At 41.4% G+C, this 19,257-nt stretch overlaps 1 protein-coding gene across 1 annotated transcript in view; it reads right to left on the bottom strand.

Moving 5' to 3' along the window:
* The window catches only part of OTOF (otoferlin), a 165,403-nt gene that overhangs the window by 1,890 nt on the left and 144,256 nt on the right, over positions 1 to 19,257 (bottom strand). Inside the window, exons 33-45 of the mRNA XM_012547421.2 lie at positions 15,476 to 15,542; positions 13,949 to 14,085; positions 13,642 to 13,776; positions 13,363 to 13,500; positions 12,524 to 12,651; positions 12,155 to 12,325; positions 10,342 to 10,502; positions 7,650 to 7,792; positions 6,930 to 7,018; positions 4,018 to 4,116; positions 3,481 to 3,722; positions 3,023 to 3,201; positions 2,306 to 2,406 (exon numbers count right to left, since the gene is read on the bottom strand). Coding sequence (XP_012402875.1) covers positions 2,306 to 2,406; positions 3,023 to 3,201; positions 3,481 to 3,722; positions 4,018 to 4,116; positions 6,930 to 7,018; positions 7,650 to 7,792; positions 10,342 to 10,502; positions 12,155 to 12,325; positions 12,524 to 12,651; positions 13,363 to 13,500; positions 13,642 to 13,776; positions 13,949 to 14,085; positions 15,476 to 15,542 — 1,790 coding nt within the window. The remainder of the gene's footprint in view (positions 1 to 2,305; positions 2,407 to 3,022; positions 3,202 to 3,480; positions 3,723 to 4,017; positions 4,117 to 6,929; positions 7,019 to 7,649; positions 7,793 to 10,341; positions 10,503 to 12,154; positions 12,326 to 12,523; positions 12,652 to 13,362; positions 13,501 to 13,641; positions 13,777 to 13,948; positions 14,086 to 15,475; positions 15,543 to 19,257) is intronic.

The raw sequence follows: 19,257 nt of genomic DNA, 5'->3' as shown, positions 1-19,257 counted from the left end.
CCACTCTGCCTATGTGCCCATGGCCCCTCCTGTCTGGAATGCACTCTCTTTTCACCTCTGTCTGTCTTATAGAACTTTCTTCAAACTAGAAGGTACTGCCAGCTATATGCTGGTCTCCCCGGTTAATGCTCTTGAAATGACTGGATTTCTGTGTGCTGCTTGTACACAGTATGTAGACTGTAAGCTCCTTGAGTGCAAGGATAGTTTTGATTTTGTAATTCAAGTACCTTGTACATAATAGGTACTTAATAAATCCAAGTTGAAGTTTGTTGAAGTTAAATATGAGAGAAACATAACATGTTTAGATTGAATTTCATTGCACTTATCACAGAGGAAGTAAATTCTAGGCTGGGGGCGGGGAGGAAGGGAGAGAATCTGGAACTTAAAGTTTTTAAAACAAATGTGAGAAATTATTTTACATGTAACTGCTTGAGTGGGTGGAATTAAGAGAGAGAAAGAAAAATTCTAGGCTGGGAGCCTAATTTCTAGGTTCTGTTTGGACTTGCTAATTGTCCCTGGGTGGCCCTTTTCCCTTTCTGTGTTCCAGTCTGCTAACAACTTTCTTTGGAGAATTCCCACTATTCCCAAAAGGAAAGACAGGGGAAGGGAAGAGATGAAGGAAAGAAAAAGAGGGATGGTGGCCAGCTCTTCTTAGCAGTGGAGTTTTTGGAGAAGGGGACAGAGGCAAGAAGTACCATGGAGGATTTACAGATGCTTAGGCACCAATGATCTTCTTGACCAGGTAGCCGGGCACAGAGTAGAGAAAGAGACCAATGAGGAGGAGGAGGAGCAGCAGCAGCAGGATCTTCAGCAGAAACCAACGATACGTGTGCCACAGGAAGTAACGGGCGGACTTGAGAGGATTTAAAAACCAGATGAAGCTCGTGTCCGGCCGGCTGGGGGTGAGGAGAGGAAACAAAGAGATGAAAGGATGTAGGGAGAGGGGAGGGCATGAAGAGAGAGAGAGAGTAAAGAGGAAACATCTTTATTATTTAACCAGTTATGGTGAGGCTTAGAATTCTGCAGAGGCTCATTTTGGCAAAACTTGGTAAAATTTATAGCTCCCTGGAAAAAACAACAAATTGTAACTTTGTCAGTCATTTTTATTGGAAAGTGAGTTTTTTTAGCTTCTTTCCTGACATCAGGTCTAGAGAAATGGGAGGAGTGGGAAAGAAAAGATTAGGAACAGGGAACACCTGAGGAGGGCACCTGAGCTGAAAGAGGGGCAGGGAGGATGAGAATTTTGTGGAGAGTCAGTCCTAGAGTAAAAGAGGAACAAATAGGGAAATGAGGACTTAGGGAAGAACTGCCCAGAACTTACTTGGCCCTGGTGGTGGTTTCTGATCTGGTCACTCTTCTAGGAACTGGCCCTAAGACTTACTTGAGCTTAGGATTATGAAATCATAATTAGATGAATAATTAGGATCATGAGTTCATAATTAGAACTGGGAGGGATCTTTAGGATTTCATCCTCATTTTACAGATAAGAAAACTGAGGTCAAAAGGCATTAAGTAACTTGATTTAAGTTCAAACAAGTGATAGGGATTCAAGATCTGGGATTCAAACCCATGCCCACCAACTCCAGATCTTTTCCTCTATTGTTCTAGATGATTGTTGTTGTTTATTGTCCATTGTCGAAGAGGACCATGATCTCAGAGAAATGATGCCATGATGTGCACATGAGTTGGGTTTAATAAGTGAGGAAAGGCTGTGCAAGGTCACCTGCCTCACTTTCCCCTCCAGAGGCCAGATACAGATCAAAATGACTGGAGATGGCCCTGGATGCAGTGGGAGACCTTGGCCCTTTTAAGCTAAGGTCTTCACCAGGTCTCAGTTTGAGGTCACACCCATTCAGTGATTAAGGGTAGGGAACAATTGAGACAAAATTTTCTCTTTTACCCTAGTCCAAAAAAAAATCTAAATAAAGGAATGAAGAAACCCTCAGGATTTCTGGCCAAAACAGAAATGACTGCTATTTATATTCAATCTGAGTCTACCAGGACCCAGATAGTGACCAAATGGGGCTTGGCTTAGGATCTGTAAGTGGCCAATTAGAATCAGATGAGTACTCCGTCCAACCTGTTCTCCACCCCATTATTTATCCTAGAACCTTTTATGACAGGAGCATTGTGAAGTCTCAGAATATTAATAGAATTAAAGCATCTAGAAAGTGAGTAGAAAACAAAATTTTGTGGGGAAAGGTAGTATATCCAGGAATTCTCTACTATAGGTGGGATACAGGGATGCAGAGGTGGGAAGAGTTGAAAGAAAAGAGAAAAGCAAAGGTAAGAAATGTGAACTTACTTAGGTTTCTCCAAGGGGTCTGGTTCATTTCGAGCTAATCCCACAGGATTCTTCTCTGCCTCCTCAGCAGTTAATAGATGCAACTCTGCCTCCACTTTGCCCTAGAGAGACACAATTTCAAAGTCATGGCCAAGTTCAGCCAAGAGGTCCATGATTGTAGTAATTCGAACCATTGTTCCCTAAGCTTCCTAGTCTCTACCTCTTCCAAGGAAGAGGGAGCTTGCCATGATCCTTGCAGTTAGCTACAAGTACCTAGCTCTTAGCACCATGAAATACTCCCAGTCTCCCCAGTTCTATTGTTCTGTCTTCGGGGGGACCCCATGGCTATTCCATGAAATAAGAGCATCTATTCATCAACTCTTGGAATTTTCCTGGATATACCCTGTATCCCAGGAGAACATTCCCTCACCTCTGAATTTCTCTGGTTTTTAAGTCCCAATTAAAATCCCAATTTCTTACAAGAAGTCTTCTTGAACCCCTCTTAGTTTCAGTACTTTCCCCCTATTATTTTGTTTATCCCCTCTACAATTTGCTTTGTATATGTTTGCCCTGTTGCCTTTCTCCATTAAATTATAAGCTCCTTGAAGCCAGGTACTGTCTTTTGCCTTTTTTTATTTCTCCAATGGGGTCTGGAACATAATAGGCGCTTAATAAAAGTTGATTGTTTCCCCTGTCTTTTACTTCTGTCCCTATGATGTCTAAAGATGCAGTGCTCACCGTAAGCTCAAACTCATCATTTTCATTTCGGGCCAATAAGGGCCACCAGCCTTTGACACGCTTCTGTTTGAAGATGGAGACCAGGGGAACCTCCATCTCCCCAGTGGCCATCTCCATGGAACACTGCTTGGCTGTCTTGGCGCCTCGGGGGAACCGGTTTAGGTCCAATTCAATGGCACCTGTTGTAAGGAGAGCATTGAGGGGTTCACTGTGTCTTCCTGCCAGGTACACCACTCCAATTTGCTAGGGTGGAAACTTCAGAAAATTGGAGCCCCCTTTCATCCCAATTCCTCTGCTCTGTGTCCCCAGATCCCTTTTTATCTCTTACAGAACTCCGTCTCCTTTCTCTCTCTCTGGAATCCATCTTTTTCTCTGTCCCCACCCCCTGCCTTTTCCTTTATCCCCAAGTTTTCCTCTTCTCTGGGTGGTCCCCTTCTCTTGCTCATCTCTAGTCTCACCCAAGAAGTCGTCGGCGGAGAAGTGATCTGCGTCCCAGATTTGCAAGGTGAGCCGAGCAGGGATCTTGTACTCTGTCTCATCCCAGGAGAACATGGACTCCTTCTTGGAGATGACGATCTTCTCCTCTGCTGCCAGATAGTCAAAGGGGAATAGGTAGCGCCAGTTAAAGTTCCCCTCACCAGTCAAGGAATGATAGTGAACATCAGTATCTTGTTTGTCTTCTTGCTGCCCCTTCAGCCACCTGTAAGGAGGTCATCATGGAAGCTCTTAGAGCCTGCGGCCCATAAACCCATCCTGTCTTCACCTCTGCCCCAACTTTTCAGCCATCCTCACCCCCTTTTTCTGGCATGCTCCCTTAGCCTTTGGAGCTTGCATCAGTGGCTACTAAGGTCCCCCTGGAGCCTTGTGTCTTCTATTTCCCCCTCCCCTAATAGGGATGTCCCAACCCTCCTGTCCTCCCTCCTCCCCCAGCCAATCACACAAAAATCTCCTTCAAAACCAGCCCTAAGCCTTCCAAGCTCACTGTCTCTGCTCACCCCCGGACGAAGATGTCACTGGATTTTTCCCCTGTAAAAAAATCATCATCCTCTAGTACCACTTCATCTGTATTCCATACAATGACTCGCAGTTCATACCTGAGTAATAATAATAATAATTAATAACAGCAGCAACAGTAGTGATGAAGATTAATTTCATTATTATAGGGAATTCCTAGATAAACTTTTTTTATTAACTGATTAATATCAGTGTATATTAATATCATAATATATTAGCTGATTGGTATCTTCTCTACAAATTAGTCTTAGGGAATTGTTTAGGGAACTTAGAGTTATTTTTCCAGGTTCACCAACTTGTGTGTCATAGATTTTAGGTCTTCTGGCTCCAAGGCCAGCTTATTTGTCACATTTTGACAAGCTGCACCTCTCTATAACTTCTTCTACTATTACTATTTCTAGCACTATTACATACACAAATGTTAAACAGTTCAAAAACCTGCAGAAATACTTTTGAAATAAGCAGATATCACTTCAAGCAAAGTTAAAAGCTTGGTAACAAGTACAGGCAATTGGAATGATCAAATCATTGGACTTAAACATATATATATATGTATATTCTATACACACATACATATCTATACATCTATATGTGTATATTTACATACATATCTGTACATATACGTATAATATATGAAAGTTTTTTGTCTCCACGTGAAGTCTATGTGGTTAAGATCCAAAAATGAAATCACAATGCAATATTCAAGGCGCATTATTCACACAAATTTAGTCAACAATATATTGTTAAAGAACATTGAACTAGTTCATACAAACTTGATTGTGGAAATAGAGGGCTTTTTGATGATAATTCATGATCAGGTCATTGACATTGGAAATTATAAAAGGACTATCCTCAAGGAATATGGGTTCAGTGATCAATGAAGATTATGCAAAGATATGGTAGAAATTGTGTATCATTGCTGCAATTTATATATATACTTACTAAATATTTAGCAAGACCTGATCTAAGCACTAGAGAGATAATCAGAAGCTTACACACTAGTTATCAAGGACTGAAAGTCCTTACATGTAGTAGACATGAAAATATCTTGGATAATTAGATTACTATAATTGACCATTACCATAGACCATTGAACTGCTATATTTGGCCATAACATAAATAAAACAAGAAATAGATGTTGATACAAGAAACCTCAATCTCCAAGCTACATGGAAACTTTCAAAATATAGAGACCTAACAGAGGAGATCAAAATCATGTTGGAAGAAGGTGAATTATGTCTGTATGATTCTTGTTGTTTCATTTACTCTGGAGTGGTACCTAGAATGCTTTCAGGGAGCTTACAGAGGATGAGCTTACATCCTAATCCTTTTATTTTACTACAAAAAGCAGGTATTTTATTCATCTATACAAAATCCATAGATTATTAAATATGAAAGAATAGCAGTGTTTAGAGACTAAGAACTGTTTCTATCTGAATTCTATTGAAGAAGCTGAAAATAATCAAAATAAATATAAAGCACCCTATGATTTAAATGTCTATTACCTTACAAAATTACAGCTACCTTGTAATGCCAGAGATTATTATTCCCATAATGTTATGTCATAATGTTAGTAAGTGGTGGAGAACATATTAGAATTCTGATCTCCTATTTGGTGTTTTTTGTTTTTCTGGATAAAAAAGTGAGTATGAGAATAAAAATCTGACATTCTGAAATGGGGGAATTATACCCAGATTTGAGAGGAGGAACTGGGAGAGCAGAGGTGAGAAGATTATAGTAAAATTGAGGGGAAAGCCCATGGAAAGGAAAACTGGCAGCATGGGGTACTGAACAGAGAAGCAGGACCTATGCTCAACAGTAGCCCCATATTCAATAGGTCAGTGAGTATATAATGGGTTCTCTGGGAAATAAAGACAGTTTTTAATGTCTTCATTTTATACTCTTTGAATCTACTTTAATTCATAAAAATTGAGTCCTACCTCTGACAAAACCCTTTACCCTTTCCTGCAAAAGACCTGCATCTTTAGTCAATATCTCCAGGTCTGACTCCTTCTCTCATCTCCAACAAAATGGTCCAGGAGGGGAACAGTCCTATTTCTTGCTTCTCATTACTATATTCAGGTTTTTCCGCTTCTACTATCAATGGGTAACTTTTCTCTGAGCTTTTCTTCCCTACTCTATGGCACCCTAGTTAGATTGTGGTAGGTCATTCTCTTTTCTTAAGGAATTAGTTCATATTTGTTCACAATCTTTCTACCCCAACCCTTCCCCTGAGATTGCATCACACCTCTGTGAGACTCAGTTTCTTTTTGTATAAAATGAAGGGGTTAGGCTGAATTTCTTTCATCTACAATGCTCTTTGAGCCTATTACTCACTTTTCTGGAATTCCTTCAAGATCTGGGGAACTATTGCAGGTCTGCTAAATCATTCCTTCCATTTCACCCAGATAAACATCACCTGCACATGTTTAACCCATTCATGTCTCCAAGACTGTATATGTCATTTCCTCTAATGTAAAATGCCTTCCCTTATGTTCTGGTTAGTTGTATCCATCCTCTCCTACCAAACATTACTAAAGATTCATCCTTTCCAGAAAACGAAATTCTCCTGACTTGTTTTTCACTGGTCCGGGAAACTTCTTACCCTTTCATTTATTTATTTCTGCTATACCAGATGCCCACCATATGTATATGTGAGGAGAAGTTAGAAGTAAATGTATTTCAAGTTTCTGTCTTGGGTATTTCTGTTCATGTAAAATGATGTTCAGCCAACACTTCCTATTATAATCCTGAGTTTCTATTTCTATGTGATTTGCTTAGAAAGTACAGGACTAGACTTTTTGGTGTATGCACGAGCTCCGTGAAATAGGAAAGAGTAGGATTGCTGAATCTGGAAGAAAAAAAGAAGAGCCAGAGGGTCTAGGAAGCTCACTTCTTGGGCTTTCGAGGCGAGATGTCCAAAGGTGTCCCAGGAGCAGGCATATCCATGGGGAACATATCCACCCACAGCTCTAGGCGACCCTGGAGAAGAGACAAATGTCGTGGCTTTTCCTTTTGTTTTGACAGACTCCACCACAACTCCTACACCCCTAAAAACAAGCTTCATATTCCTCATCTCTTAGCCCTTTCTTCTCTATGCACTACAGAACTGTTACTGGGCTTTTTTTTTTTTTTAACATCAGATAAAAATAGTTGTGGGAAGGAAATGCCACAACTACACAAAGTTGTATCTGATAGTGGTGGTAGGTTTAGGGGCTGATGACAGCATCCTGGGAGAAGGTGATGGAGTAGAGTCAAAGCTTCTTGCTGTATTCTAGAGAGCAGACAAAAGTCTGGGGATGAGAGTGTCTGTATTTCCAGAGGTGGGAAGTGCACCCCTTTAAGTTTGGCACCTTGAGACAAAGCCCCAGATACCCTACCCTAGTTACAGTTCTGTAGGAGCTTCAGAAAGCTTAGGGCTCCACAACCTAGGGACAAAGGAAGATGATTGGATGGGATGAAAGAAATCACTTATTCCTATCTATTATCCCACTTTCATCTCTAACCCTTTTCCACAAGGCCCCTTCATTTTCTCTATGTTCCCTTTTCTACCCAAAAATTCTCCTTTTATCTTTTATATTTTATCCCCTTCCCTCTGGCCTTCTCTCCCCACCTGCTCAATGCCTGGCTTGTCAGGGTTCAGTAGAGGTCGGGTCTCCACATGTTCAGGTACCAGGGGACAACCTACACGGGGGATGTCCTCCCAGTGCCGTAAGGCAGCCAGCGCCACATGTTCATCAGTGGTCTTCCTCTGTCCTGGAAGGGGGGAGATTATAGCTTTAGGGTTGGGAGGGAGAGAGTCCTCTCCTGAGGAGTCATTTTGTCCAAACCCTTCATCTCACAGACAAGCAGGGGGCTAAGTGGCAAAGCCAGCATTTGAGTCTTGGTCCTCTGATTTTATATCCTGCTTCTATGCTGTCCAACAGAGGTGAGGATGCTAGGGTCTGGGGGCCATGGAGTACCTGAGGAGGATGTTAGAGAGCAGAGAGATGATAGATAAAACAGATCTGAGAGACTAGAACACATAGATAGAATTTCCTCTAAGGTAGGGATAGAAGGGCGACTAAGCTGAATAGCTACTATTAATGTAAGACATAGGGAGAAAGACATCTTAAGGCAGTGGTTCTCAAAGTATGGTCTAGAAAATCCTGGGGATCTCTGAAATCCTTTTAGAGGGTCTACAAATTCAAAAACAGTTTTTATTTCCAATATGGTAAATGTCTATAAATATAACCCAGATAAACAAAAATGCTTTGGAGAGATCCTCAATAATTTTTAGTAGGATAAAGATACTGAAAACAAAAGTTTGAGAACCACTGTCTTAAGGGATGAAGGCAAGGGACTCTGTTTATCTTCAGTGGGAGAGTCTGGGGTGGGATTGAGAAAAGAACATTTTTAGTATTTCCCTGAATTCACATCAGTTAACAAGCCTGCCATGTGCCAAGCATTCTGTGAAACACAAGGTCCTCACAATATGTCTATACATACATACATACATATATATATATACACACACATATATACATCTAAACATAATAGATGCACATGCTTTTTTGGGGGAAAGCCTATCTGGCTGACCACTCAGGATCATTTCCTCATCCTTATCCCATCTCCTTAACTGTGGGTATTCCCCAGAGTTATGTCCAAGGTCTTTTCTTCTTTCTCTATAACTTCTCTTGTTGACCTTACCAATACTCATGGACTTAATTAACTCTATGCAGACGATTCCCAGATTCATATATCCAGCCCTAAGCTCTTTACTGAATTTTGGAATCTTATCCTCAGTAGCCTATCAGACATCTTGCATTGGACGTCCCAAACAGAAAGAAATCTTCCCTTCCACCCCCAAATCTGCCCCTCTGCTGAACGTCTATGTTTCTATTCAGGATGCTCCTATCCTCCTCCTAGTGACCAGGGCTGCAAAAATGGCATATGCGCCAAAGAGCCTCCTGCCTCTGGAGACTATCTAGTGTGTCAAGAAGGCAGCTGAGAACCTCCCAGTCTCACTGTCAGTCTCATGTCTATTGTTCTCTTCTTTCCTGCTCTCAAGGAAGTTATGTTTCCCTGCTAGCAAGGTAGGTCTGGAGCTAGCAGTTCCTATACTGGTGGCAATGGCGTCTTCCCTATTCCTTCTTCCCATGGATGACAGAATGGCCTGACAAGACACCTGCCATTAAGAAAAGTGGAAATGCCCAAGAGTGGGTTGATACTCTGGGGGATAGAGTGTGTCTGTTGCCATAGGAGCTATTGCTATTCTTGATTACAGCCAAACTACTACTGCTGCTGCTATTACTAGCAGTTACCATTTACATGGTGCTTACTATGTGCCAGGAGCTGAGCTAAAAGCTTTAAAACTATTATCTCATTTGATATAACAACTCTGGAAGATAGGTTGTAATATTATCTATATTTTGTAGATAAGGGAAGTGAGGCAGACAGAGGTTAAGTGACTTGTCCAGAATGATACAGCTCATGCTCAAAATTGGATTTCAGCTCAGGCCTTCCTGCTGTAGATCCAGAACTCTGTCATCCACGACATAGATGCCTTCCCTCCTGGTTCTTCCCTCTTTCTCAGTCCCTGATAGGCCAGGATGGTCATAATGAAGTGGTGTTTGTAGCTACGAGTGTTAAAGTCCATCAAATTCACTCTTTTGATGTAGACTAACTTGGGAGATCCCCTTATTTGGGGGCATAGGAAAGTAGATGGAGGACTAAATCAAATAAAAGTTATGGGGTGCTTTCATAATGTCTTAGAAAGGGTGGGATTTGTTAAGGGGTTATTCCAAAGTCCCTCCATTAAAGTTTTCCTTTGATGTCTCATCATCATATGCCCAGCCTAGATAAATTCCTGGAGTTCCATCACCAGAAAGTAATATCCTTGTTATTCCTCACAGATAGTGTTCTTCTTTAGACTTTGTACTTTAGACCTGGCTCTCTCCCATCCTTAAATCTAAATTCTAAATTTCTTTCTAATCCTAAATTAGTTTTTAAATTCATTTTTTAACCCTAACCTTAGATCTAAAATAATTTTAAATTCTGAACTAATCTTTAGCCTTATATTAAGTAAACAAATGAATGGAGGGATTGCTATTAGCTTTGGTGAAAAGGGAAGCAAGAAAATAGGATGAGGTGGGTTTAGAAAGGAGTATCAGCCTTGTCTCCTAGGCAGATCTTCTCCTTGAAAAAGCATGCCCCAGATTCCTATTTTCCCTTCCCTTTCCTTTTCCACCCTTTCCAGGAGGCCCTGGAAGACAATGCTGGGAAGGACCCCTGACCCATGATTTCTCCAGGTTGACCCAAATTACCATTCTCATCCTCAATTTCAGAAGGCCCAGTAAAGACACGGTTGGCCACCTTGACACGCCCGGGCGGCCCAAAGTGAGGGCCATCTACTTTTCCTTCCTTGCAGAGCTGGGACAGGATCTGTGTGGGCTTCATGGGATCCCGCCAAATATTGTAGCCATGTCTGCAGGTGACAAATACACAAGGCTCTGTGGGATAAGGATCAAGGTAGAGAGATGCTGGCAGACTGTGCCCAAAGTCAAGGGAGTATGAGGACTCTGACCAAGAGCAGGTAAGGAACTGTGGGTGTCCAGAGTCTTATTTCCTATAGCAGGTCAGTCACACTAGCCCTAATCCCTTATTGGAGAAGTGTTCTTTAACTCTAACTCCCAATTGTTTGGAGGAGAGAACACTTGAGGACATCATATTTGCTGGACTCCACTGAGCCCTGTTCTCACGGGCCCAATTTTCATTTTTCTTCTTTTTAGACCACTTTCTCTTTGTGCTTTCACGGCCCCTTGATACCAGTTTTCTACCTCTGCTATTTTTCCCTTCCCCCATTCCATCCTGCTCCAGTGCAACTTTTCCATCCCCTCAAAGATTCTCTTCTAACGTCTTCTAAATGGATCTTCTGTTCCCTCCCACCCATGCAGCCTGCAGCCTTGCAATGAGTCATTTCCTTGTGGGACTAGGGTCCAAGATGGAGCAATTTAACCAGAAACCTGTAGAACAGATGCTCTTCAGGACCAGGAGATCATTATATACTTCAACAACAATACTAGATGATGACCAGTCCTGATGGATCAGGCCATCCTCAGCAACGAGATCAACCAAATCATTTCTAATGGAGCAGTAATGAACTGAACTAGCTATACCCAGAAAAAGAACTCTGGGAGATGACTAAAAACCATTACATTGAATTCCCAGTCCCTATATTTATGCACACCTGCATCTTTGATTTCCTTCACAAGCTAATTGTACAATAATTCAGAGTCTGATTCTTTTTGTACAGCAAAATAATGTTTTGGTCATGTATACTTATTGTGTATCTAAGTTATATTTTAATATATTTAACATCTACTGGTCATCCTGCCATTTAGGGGAGGGGGTGGGGGGGTAAGAGGTGAAAAATTGGAACAAGAGGTTTGGCAATTGTTAATGCTGTAAAGTTACCCATGTATATATCCTGTAAATTAAAGGCTATTAAATAAATTAAAAAAAAAAAAAAAAAAAAGAAAAAAAAAAAAATAAAAGAACAGATGCTCTTACTATTCATGAACTGGTTTTGTTTTTGTTGTTGTTGTTGTTGGATACAATTGGATTTAAGTGACTTGCCCTGGGTCACAAAGTCTGAATTTGGATTCAGCTCCTCCTAACTCCAGGGCTAGTGGTCTATCTACTTCTGCACCTAGCTGTCCCCGTGCTTTAAAACATATTTTGATAATTATATGCCTCTAGAGTTGCTTTCACTGTAATCCTCTGGTTTTTGTTTTGTTTTGAGGTTTTTTTTTTTTTTTTTTTTTGCATTTAAGATTATTCCAAGATGGAGCTTCTAGGTTTCTCCAGACTGCCAAAGGGGTCTGTTACACAAAAAAGGTTAAGGACTCCTCCTATATCCCATAGAGGTATCCAGGGAGGTAGACCCAATGTGAGAAACTTAAAGACCTCTGAGTCCAAATCATCATCGTATTTTAGTTTTAAAATAAAACTGCTGTTAGCTCATCTGTTTCTCTGCTCCCCTGCCTGATCCTTCCGTCTCCTCCCACCAGCCTCAATTTCTCTTCCATTCTCTACCTAAATCATCTCTCCAAACTCCTCCCCACCCCTAGAGCATACATGGAATAGGTCTGGGCAATGCCACAGGTAGCCCGGTGCTTGCTGTAGTATCGATTCTCCAGATCGATCTTGGTCTCTCCAATGAGGTCGTCAGTGCCCACCAGATCCCAATCATACACAGCCACAGTCAACATGGACTCCATGGGGAAAGAAGCTTCAATGTCAAAGGATCTACGGAGAGCCAGAGAGAAATGCAACGATGAGAGGATGCAAGGGGGGACCTGGGGTAGCACTGTCAGTTGGGGTAGTCCCTGGCTTGGGAATGGTCCTGGCTGGGGCTGTTACTCTGCTGGAACAGGCCGGGGGAGGTCATGGCTGAGAAGGTCATTGGGTAGAAGGGAACTCAGATGGAGAAAAGTGAGTACTTACTTTCCAAAGACGGGATTAAGCTGCTTGGAGATATAGTTCTCTTTATCCCGGATGTCTGTTTTCCCCAGGCGGATGGCGATATAGGGGTCAGCTTTGCCATTGATGTCAGCAGGGTGCAGATCTGTGGCCTGTGGGAAGGGGTGGTGGTTAATGTGAACCCTCGCTGGGGTCTAGAACGAGGTAATCCCATGTAACCACTCTGTTCTACCTCCCTTGTTCCAGGGTCCAGTTCCCTAAATCATTCCTTTTCTCTTCTGTATCTTCTTTTCCTCCTCCCTCTCTCTTTTTTTCTATTTAATTTAATTTAGTTTTTTCTCCCCCCTCTCGGAACAGTAAGGAACTTCCCATGTCAGGGAGGAGAAAAGATGTCATGACGTAGGGGCTCAGCCTCCTCCCAGGTCCCTGGGACCTCATGAAGCATCCTCATGGAAAAGTGGGAACCAGAATTCTGTTTTCCTTTCCATTCCTTTCCTTAAGAATCTGGCAGGCAAAATTGAGAAGGACCCCTGTCCCAGTCACTCCAGAGGTAATTGGCTGGCCCTTAATTACTGTTCTCATCTCCAATTTCAGAAGGACCAATTGGGTTTGCCTCACTAGGTCCAAAGTGCAGAGTCCAGGACTGGGAGTGAGGAGGCCTGGATTCTCATCTCAGCTCTCTCAGAGAGTGGCCACATTACCCTGTCCTCTCTGGTGAAGGGGCTGTATCAGATGCCCTCTAAGGTTCTATGGCGGTACAGTAATATGTGTAGGGTCAGGCTAGTTTCTGTTATTGCTCTGACCCTCCTCCAGTGTAGGAGCAGGTAAAGAAGGACCAGCTAAGAATTTGGGAAGAGACTGACCCGAACCACGTAAACCCGGACGAGGACATTGATGGGGTCATTGCTCGGAATGCCCTGGAACATGCCATAGGTGGGGTCATAGCCAGCTTCCCGGGATATGTCTTCTGGGAGAGGCACTTTGTACACGCAAAGAGAGCCCTGAGGGGAAACAGAGGGAAATGCGTCAGGGATGCAGGCTGGGCTACAGGACTGGGGTTGGGGGTGCAGGTGGGCGAGGCTGGCCAGCTCCTTTGGGTGGGAGTCCCCTGGGGGGCAGAGCCTGGAGCCCTCTCCTCTGACCTTGAATCTGCCCACAATGCGCTCCTCCTCTGTGGAGCTGTCCTCATCGTCGCCGATCTTGCCTCGAAGCAGGTTGAAAGTGTGCAGCCAGTCTTCAAAGTTGTCAAAGTCTGACTCCAGCTCCTTGGGGTACACCTGGAGCCCAAAGCACATCATGAAGGGCCTCCCCTCCCCACAGGGATCCCCACCTTTGGGGGGGCAGCCCCTGTGCACTTCACAGCCACGGAGGGCCAGGTGTCTTGTCCTGGAGCCCTGCTCCTTTACCACTCTGTCCACCCTCCTCCCTCTGGTTACAAAGGGGCTTCACCTTGAGCTCATCGATCTTGGGCTTCTTTTTCTCCGGGACCTCTGACACCTGACCCTGAGCTTGATTCTGAACTTTTTTCTTCTTCTCTTCCTTGGCTGCCTTTGTTTTCTCTTTGCCCTTCATGTGTCCCTTTGGACCTGCCAGGAGAGAGAAGAAAAAGTCATTGAGTGACAGTACTCAGCGGCATGGCAGAATAGAAAGAAACGGAGGCAGAACTCTGGAGACTAGGTTCTAGTGGCTCTGCTGACTTATCACTGAGGCTGACAAGAGTCACCACTGAGTCTGTTTCTCCATCTGTAGTATGTTGGATAATTAATATGTATCTTCTTATCAGTGAGGATATTAAGAAAATCAAATGAACCGTTAGCTGAACTATTGTGTAAAGTACTATCCAAATGTTAATTAATTATTACTTATTAATTAATCATTAATTAATTAATGAGTAGATAGAGAACTGTCTTGTGTGAGACATGTTCTGATTGTGTGACTCAGGACAAGTCACTTGTTCTCTCACTGCTGCAGGCAACTCTCTAAGTCTACAGGGGTCCTCAAACTACACCAGATGCAGCAGCTGAGGACGTTTATCCCCCTCACCCAGGGCTATGAAGTTTCTTTATTTGAAGGCCCACAAAACAAAGTTTTTGTTTTTACTCTAGTCCAGCCTTCCAACAGTCTGAGGGACAGTGAACTGGCCCCCTATTTAAAATGTTTGAGGACTTCTGCAAGATGTAGACGTTGATCTGTATTCTTTAAATAAGTGTCATTACTGGAAGTTCCCTAATCTACTAAAATCAGAGGTTTCATCCAAAATTTAGTGGGATATAAATTCCTAAAAGGCAGGAAGTGGCTTTTTTTGTTTTTTTGGAGGCAATCAGGGGTTACACAGCAAGTAAGTCTCTGAGTTCTCATTTGAACTTATGTTCCCCTGACTCTGAGGTCAGGGGTCTATCTATTATACCACCTTGCTGCCTCAGAAGAAAGTGGTTTTTGTTTTTTTAAGAAACTATACACAGCAGGCAATACAGTGCTCAAATATAGGAGAGGTTCAATAAATGGTTGTTGAATTAAATTGAGCCCAGAAACCTGAATTTTATTTACATGTTTGCCAATCATCTCAGTATGACCTTAGACAATTAATTCATGCATTTGGACCTATCTTCCATATCTGTAAAATGATGGGTTTGGAGCAGATCATCTCCAAGATCTCTTTTGTTTCTAATATCTGGATTTCCCTTAACATCATTGTTGACTATCTAAGGCTAAAGATTTTCGGACTTAACTTGTGTTTGGAAACATTTAATTAATGAATTTCACTAATACTGTTGCCCTTCTGGACATAGGGGTGCGTGTGTGTGTGTGTGTGTGTGTGTGTGTGTGTGTATTATGCACTTATAAGAGCTATTATAGCTTTTTGGGGGATTGGGGAATTGAAAGGAAGTTACTGCTCATAATAGGGGCTGAAATCCGGGTGGAGTGTAAGAGAAGGGTAATTGGGAAGGATGACATTTGGAATCACAGAGGACTCACCCTCAGCAGAGTCTGTCTCTTCCTTGTCCTCAGCGTCAACTGCCGTTGCCTCTTGCAGTTTAAGTTGCTGTCAAAAGATGGGCCAGGTGTGAGTGGGAATTGAGGAGAAATTCTCTGTGATGGTACTTTCCCCTGGCTAGACTGAAATCCCTCTTAGTTTATTCAAGTGCATTTATTATGTTAGTTCACATATTCAGACTAAGAACAAGTCAGAGGTTTAATCTTGTCATCCCAATCTATTTTACAAACATTTCTATCAGAGGGACCAAATATGCCCATATGGCAGAGGAAAAGAGAGAAAAATAGGAAAGGGAAATGAAGAGAAGGACACAGAAAGGAGTGGACTTGATTCCTAAGAGAGTGGTTTTTGTATGGTTAGTCAACCAGTTAATAAGCATTTATTAAGCACTTACTAAAAGCCAGGCTTTATCTTAAGTGTTGAGAATACAAAGAAAGACAAACTAACAATCTGATGGAGTAGATGACAGACAAACAATTAAATATAAGTAAGGTATTTATATGTAATATATAATATATTATAGTCAACAAAAGGAAAGCTTTATAGGGAATCAAAGAAAGGCTTCTTATAAAAGGTGGAATTTTAGTTGGAACTTGAAGGAAAACAGATATAGACAAGGTGGACAATCCATAAAAAGATTCAGAATAAGGGGATGGAGCATTGAATAGAAGAAACAAGAAGGAAATCAGCAACACTGGATTGAATACATGGGAGTGGAGGGAAATAATCTATAAAAAGACTGAAAAGGAGGGCATTGAATGCCAAATAGAAGATTTTATATTTGATCTTGAAGATAAGGAGTCAGTGGGATTTGTTTAAGAGGGAAGTGACCTGGAAAAACTAGTTCTTTAGGAAGATCAATTTAATAGCCGAGTGAAGGATGGATGAGAGTGGGAAACCACTCAGGAGGAAAGAAATCATGTTTATAGCATTGCAACCTCCTAAAATATGAAGGAACACACCCTTAGTCACAAAAGGCAAATTGAAGATGATTGGCCCAAATCTCTTGCCCCCAAGGGAAACATGTATTGAAGACCAAATTTGGTGCCGGATAGGGAGACTTAATGGAAATGGAGGTTAAACTTTACTTTACTCAGGTTAAACTCTCATCATGCAGTTAGATAGAAGATATGACATTGTCCAAGACCACTTTCCCAGAGCAAATGATTTAGCGAGAGAGAAGAATGATTTAATAGGAGCACTTACATGCTAAGTAGAAGTCTGAATCAACCATTTCTTATTTGAGGTGAGGTTTCAGTTGAATTGTGAAAATCAGGTAAGAGAGATAAAGGAAAAATTAGAAAAAGGGAAAGAATTGAGAGTGCTAAGTCTGCCTCTGGGCAGAGCCAAGATGGTGAAGCAAAGGCAGGAACTTGCCCAATCTCTCCCCCAAACTGCTCCAAATTCCTTTAAATAATGATTGTAAATAAATTATAGAGCATCAGAGCACCCAAAAAACCAAAGTAGAACATTTCCCAGTCAAAGGCAATTTAGGAGCTCAGCAGAAAGGGTCTGTGTGGGAGTCCAGTGTGCAGACCTGTGGACTCAGCCCCAGCCCTGGCCCCTGCCTGACTTTTGAATCAGCAGTGGTACTGGGGGCCTTTGAATCCATGGTAGTACTGATCAGCCCAGAAACATCAAAGAGGACCTGGAAGGTCAGCAGAAAAGGTCTGTAGAACCAGAGTGAGAGCCCAGTGCACAATCCCAGCACAAAGCTGGCCTGTCCCCAGTTCTGGCTGGACCCCAGCGTCAGCAAGGAGGGACTTCTGAATCAGCAGCAGCGCTGGAAGCTTCTGGACTTCTCAGCCAGGGGACAACAGGGAGGACTTGGAAGGTCAGTGGAGAGGGTCTGTGGTAATGAGGTGAGAGTCTGGTGTGCAGTTCCAGTGTAGTCCCAGTCAGCAGAGCCCCAGCCTGCTCAGCACACTAGATCTTACAGGGCTTACAGGGCAGGAACACATCTAACAGCTCCAGGGCAGAAAAGAGGGCTTGTGGTCAGATGCCTAGAAGGATATCTGAAAACAACTGCACAAAACCCCTGAAGCTTGGGATAATGTACCCCCTACTGTGGAAACTGAGCTCTAAATTAACAAATGGTTAAAATCAGAGTAATAGGCTAGGAAAATGAGCACATTAAGAAAAAAGTTTCTAACCATTGAAAGTTATGGTGACAAGGAAAATCAAAACACGTATTCTAGAAGATAACAAAGTCAAACCTCTACATCCAAAAACCTTCAAAAAAAGATAAGAATTGGGCTCAGGTTAAAAGAAACTTTGAAAATCAAGTAAGAGAGATAGAAGAAAAATTAGGGAAAGAATTGAAAGAGGTGCAAAAGGAAATACAAAAAGCTAATCAGGAGAAGAAAGACCTAAAAAGCAAAATTGGGCAATTGGAAAAGGAGATACAAAAAATCACTGAGGAAAATAATTCCTTAAAAAATAGAATTGAACAAATGGAAGCTAATATACTTTATGAGAAATCAAGATACAATAAAGCAAAACCAAAAAATAGGAAAAATGTGAAATATCTCATTGGAAAAACAATTGACTTGGAAAATAGATCTAATTATCTAATTTAAAAACTATTGCTCTACCTAAAATTTATCTGTTTATATTCCTACATGGGAGGATGATACTTGTAACTCATTAAAACATTATTATTATGACAATTAGAAGAAGTATATGTAGACAGAGGGGATAGATGTGAGTTGAATATGAAAGGATGATATCTTTTAAAAAAATTTTTTAATTAAAGCTTTTTATTTTCAAAATATATACATGAATAATTTTCAACATTCACCATTGCAAAACTATGTGTTCCAAAATTTTCCCCTCCCTTACCCTACTCTCTTCCCTAGATGGCAAGTAACCCAATAGATAATATATTTTTTTTTAATGATGAAATTAAGAGGTATGAGAGGAATGTACTGGGAGAAAAGGACAGGGAGAAGTGGAATGGTGCAAATTATCTGTCATAAAAAAGAGGCAAAAAAAAAAAAGCTTTTACAGTGGAGAGATGAGGAAAAGAGAATAAGAGAGTGAACCTTACTCTCATTAGAATTAACTCAAATAGGAAATAACAAATGCTCAATATGGGTGTAGAAATCTATCTTACCCTGCAGGAAAATAGGAGAGGAATGGAATTTAGTAAGGAGGAAGAATAATAAAAGAGAGAGCATATTGAGGGAGGGAGTGCTCAGAAGTAAAACACTTTGGAGAAGGGACAGGGTGAAAGGAGAGAAAGAATAAATGGGGAGGGGGAATGCAATTATCAATAGTAATTATAAAAAAAAATTAAAGCAAGTGTCTCTGATAAGCCTCATTTATGATGAAAAATCTTAGCCATACCCACAGAAGGAATTGATTATGTCTGAATCGAAGAATTCTCTATTTCTCTTTCTTTCTTTTTTTTAAAATTATTTTTCTTGAAGGTTTTTATTTTCATTAGGGTAGGAAATCCATGTTTTCTTTCACAATTTGACTTTTAAGAAATGTTTTGCATAATTTCACATGTAGTTTCTTAATTGTGGTTGGGGATAAGGGAAAGAACCTAGAACTCAAAAATCTTTAAGACAATTGTAAAAAAAAAAATTGTTTTGAATGTTACTTGGGGAAATTAATAATTAATTAATTTAAAAAAGACCTGCCTCTGATTCACTGGCTATGGGCAAGTTAATTAACCTTTTAGTGCTCCCAGACAACTCTCTATAAGGCTATAAGTTGCAAAAGGGCTGCTGATCTGCATCAGTGGAAAGACTTCATA

Source organism: Sarcophilus harrisii, chromosome 2, assembly GCF_902635505.1.
Source record: "Sarcophilus harrisii chromosome 2, mSarHar1.11, whole genome shotgun sequence".
In the NCBI taxonomy this organism is placed as follows: Eukaryota; Metazoa; Chordata; class Mammalia; order Dasyuromorphia; family Dasyuridae; genus Sarcophilus; species Sarcophilus harrisii.
Note: the sequence above shows the minus strand (reverse complement) of the source record. Positions and strands in the feature narration are given on the sequence as shown.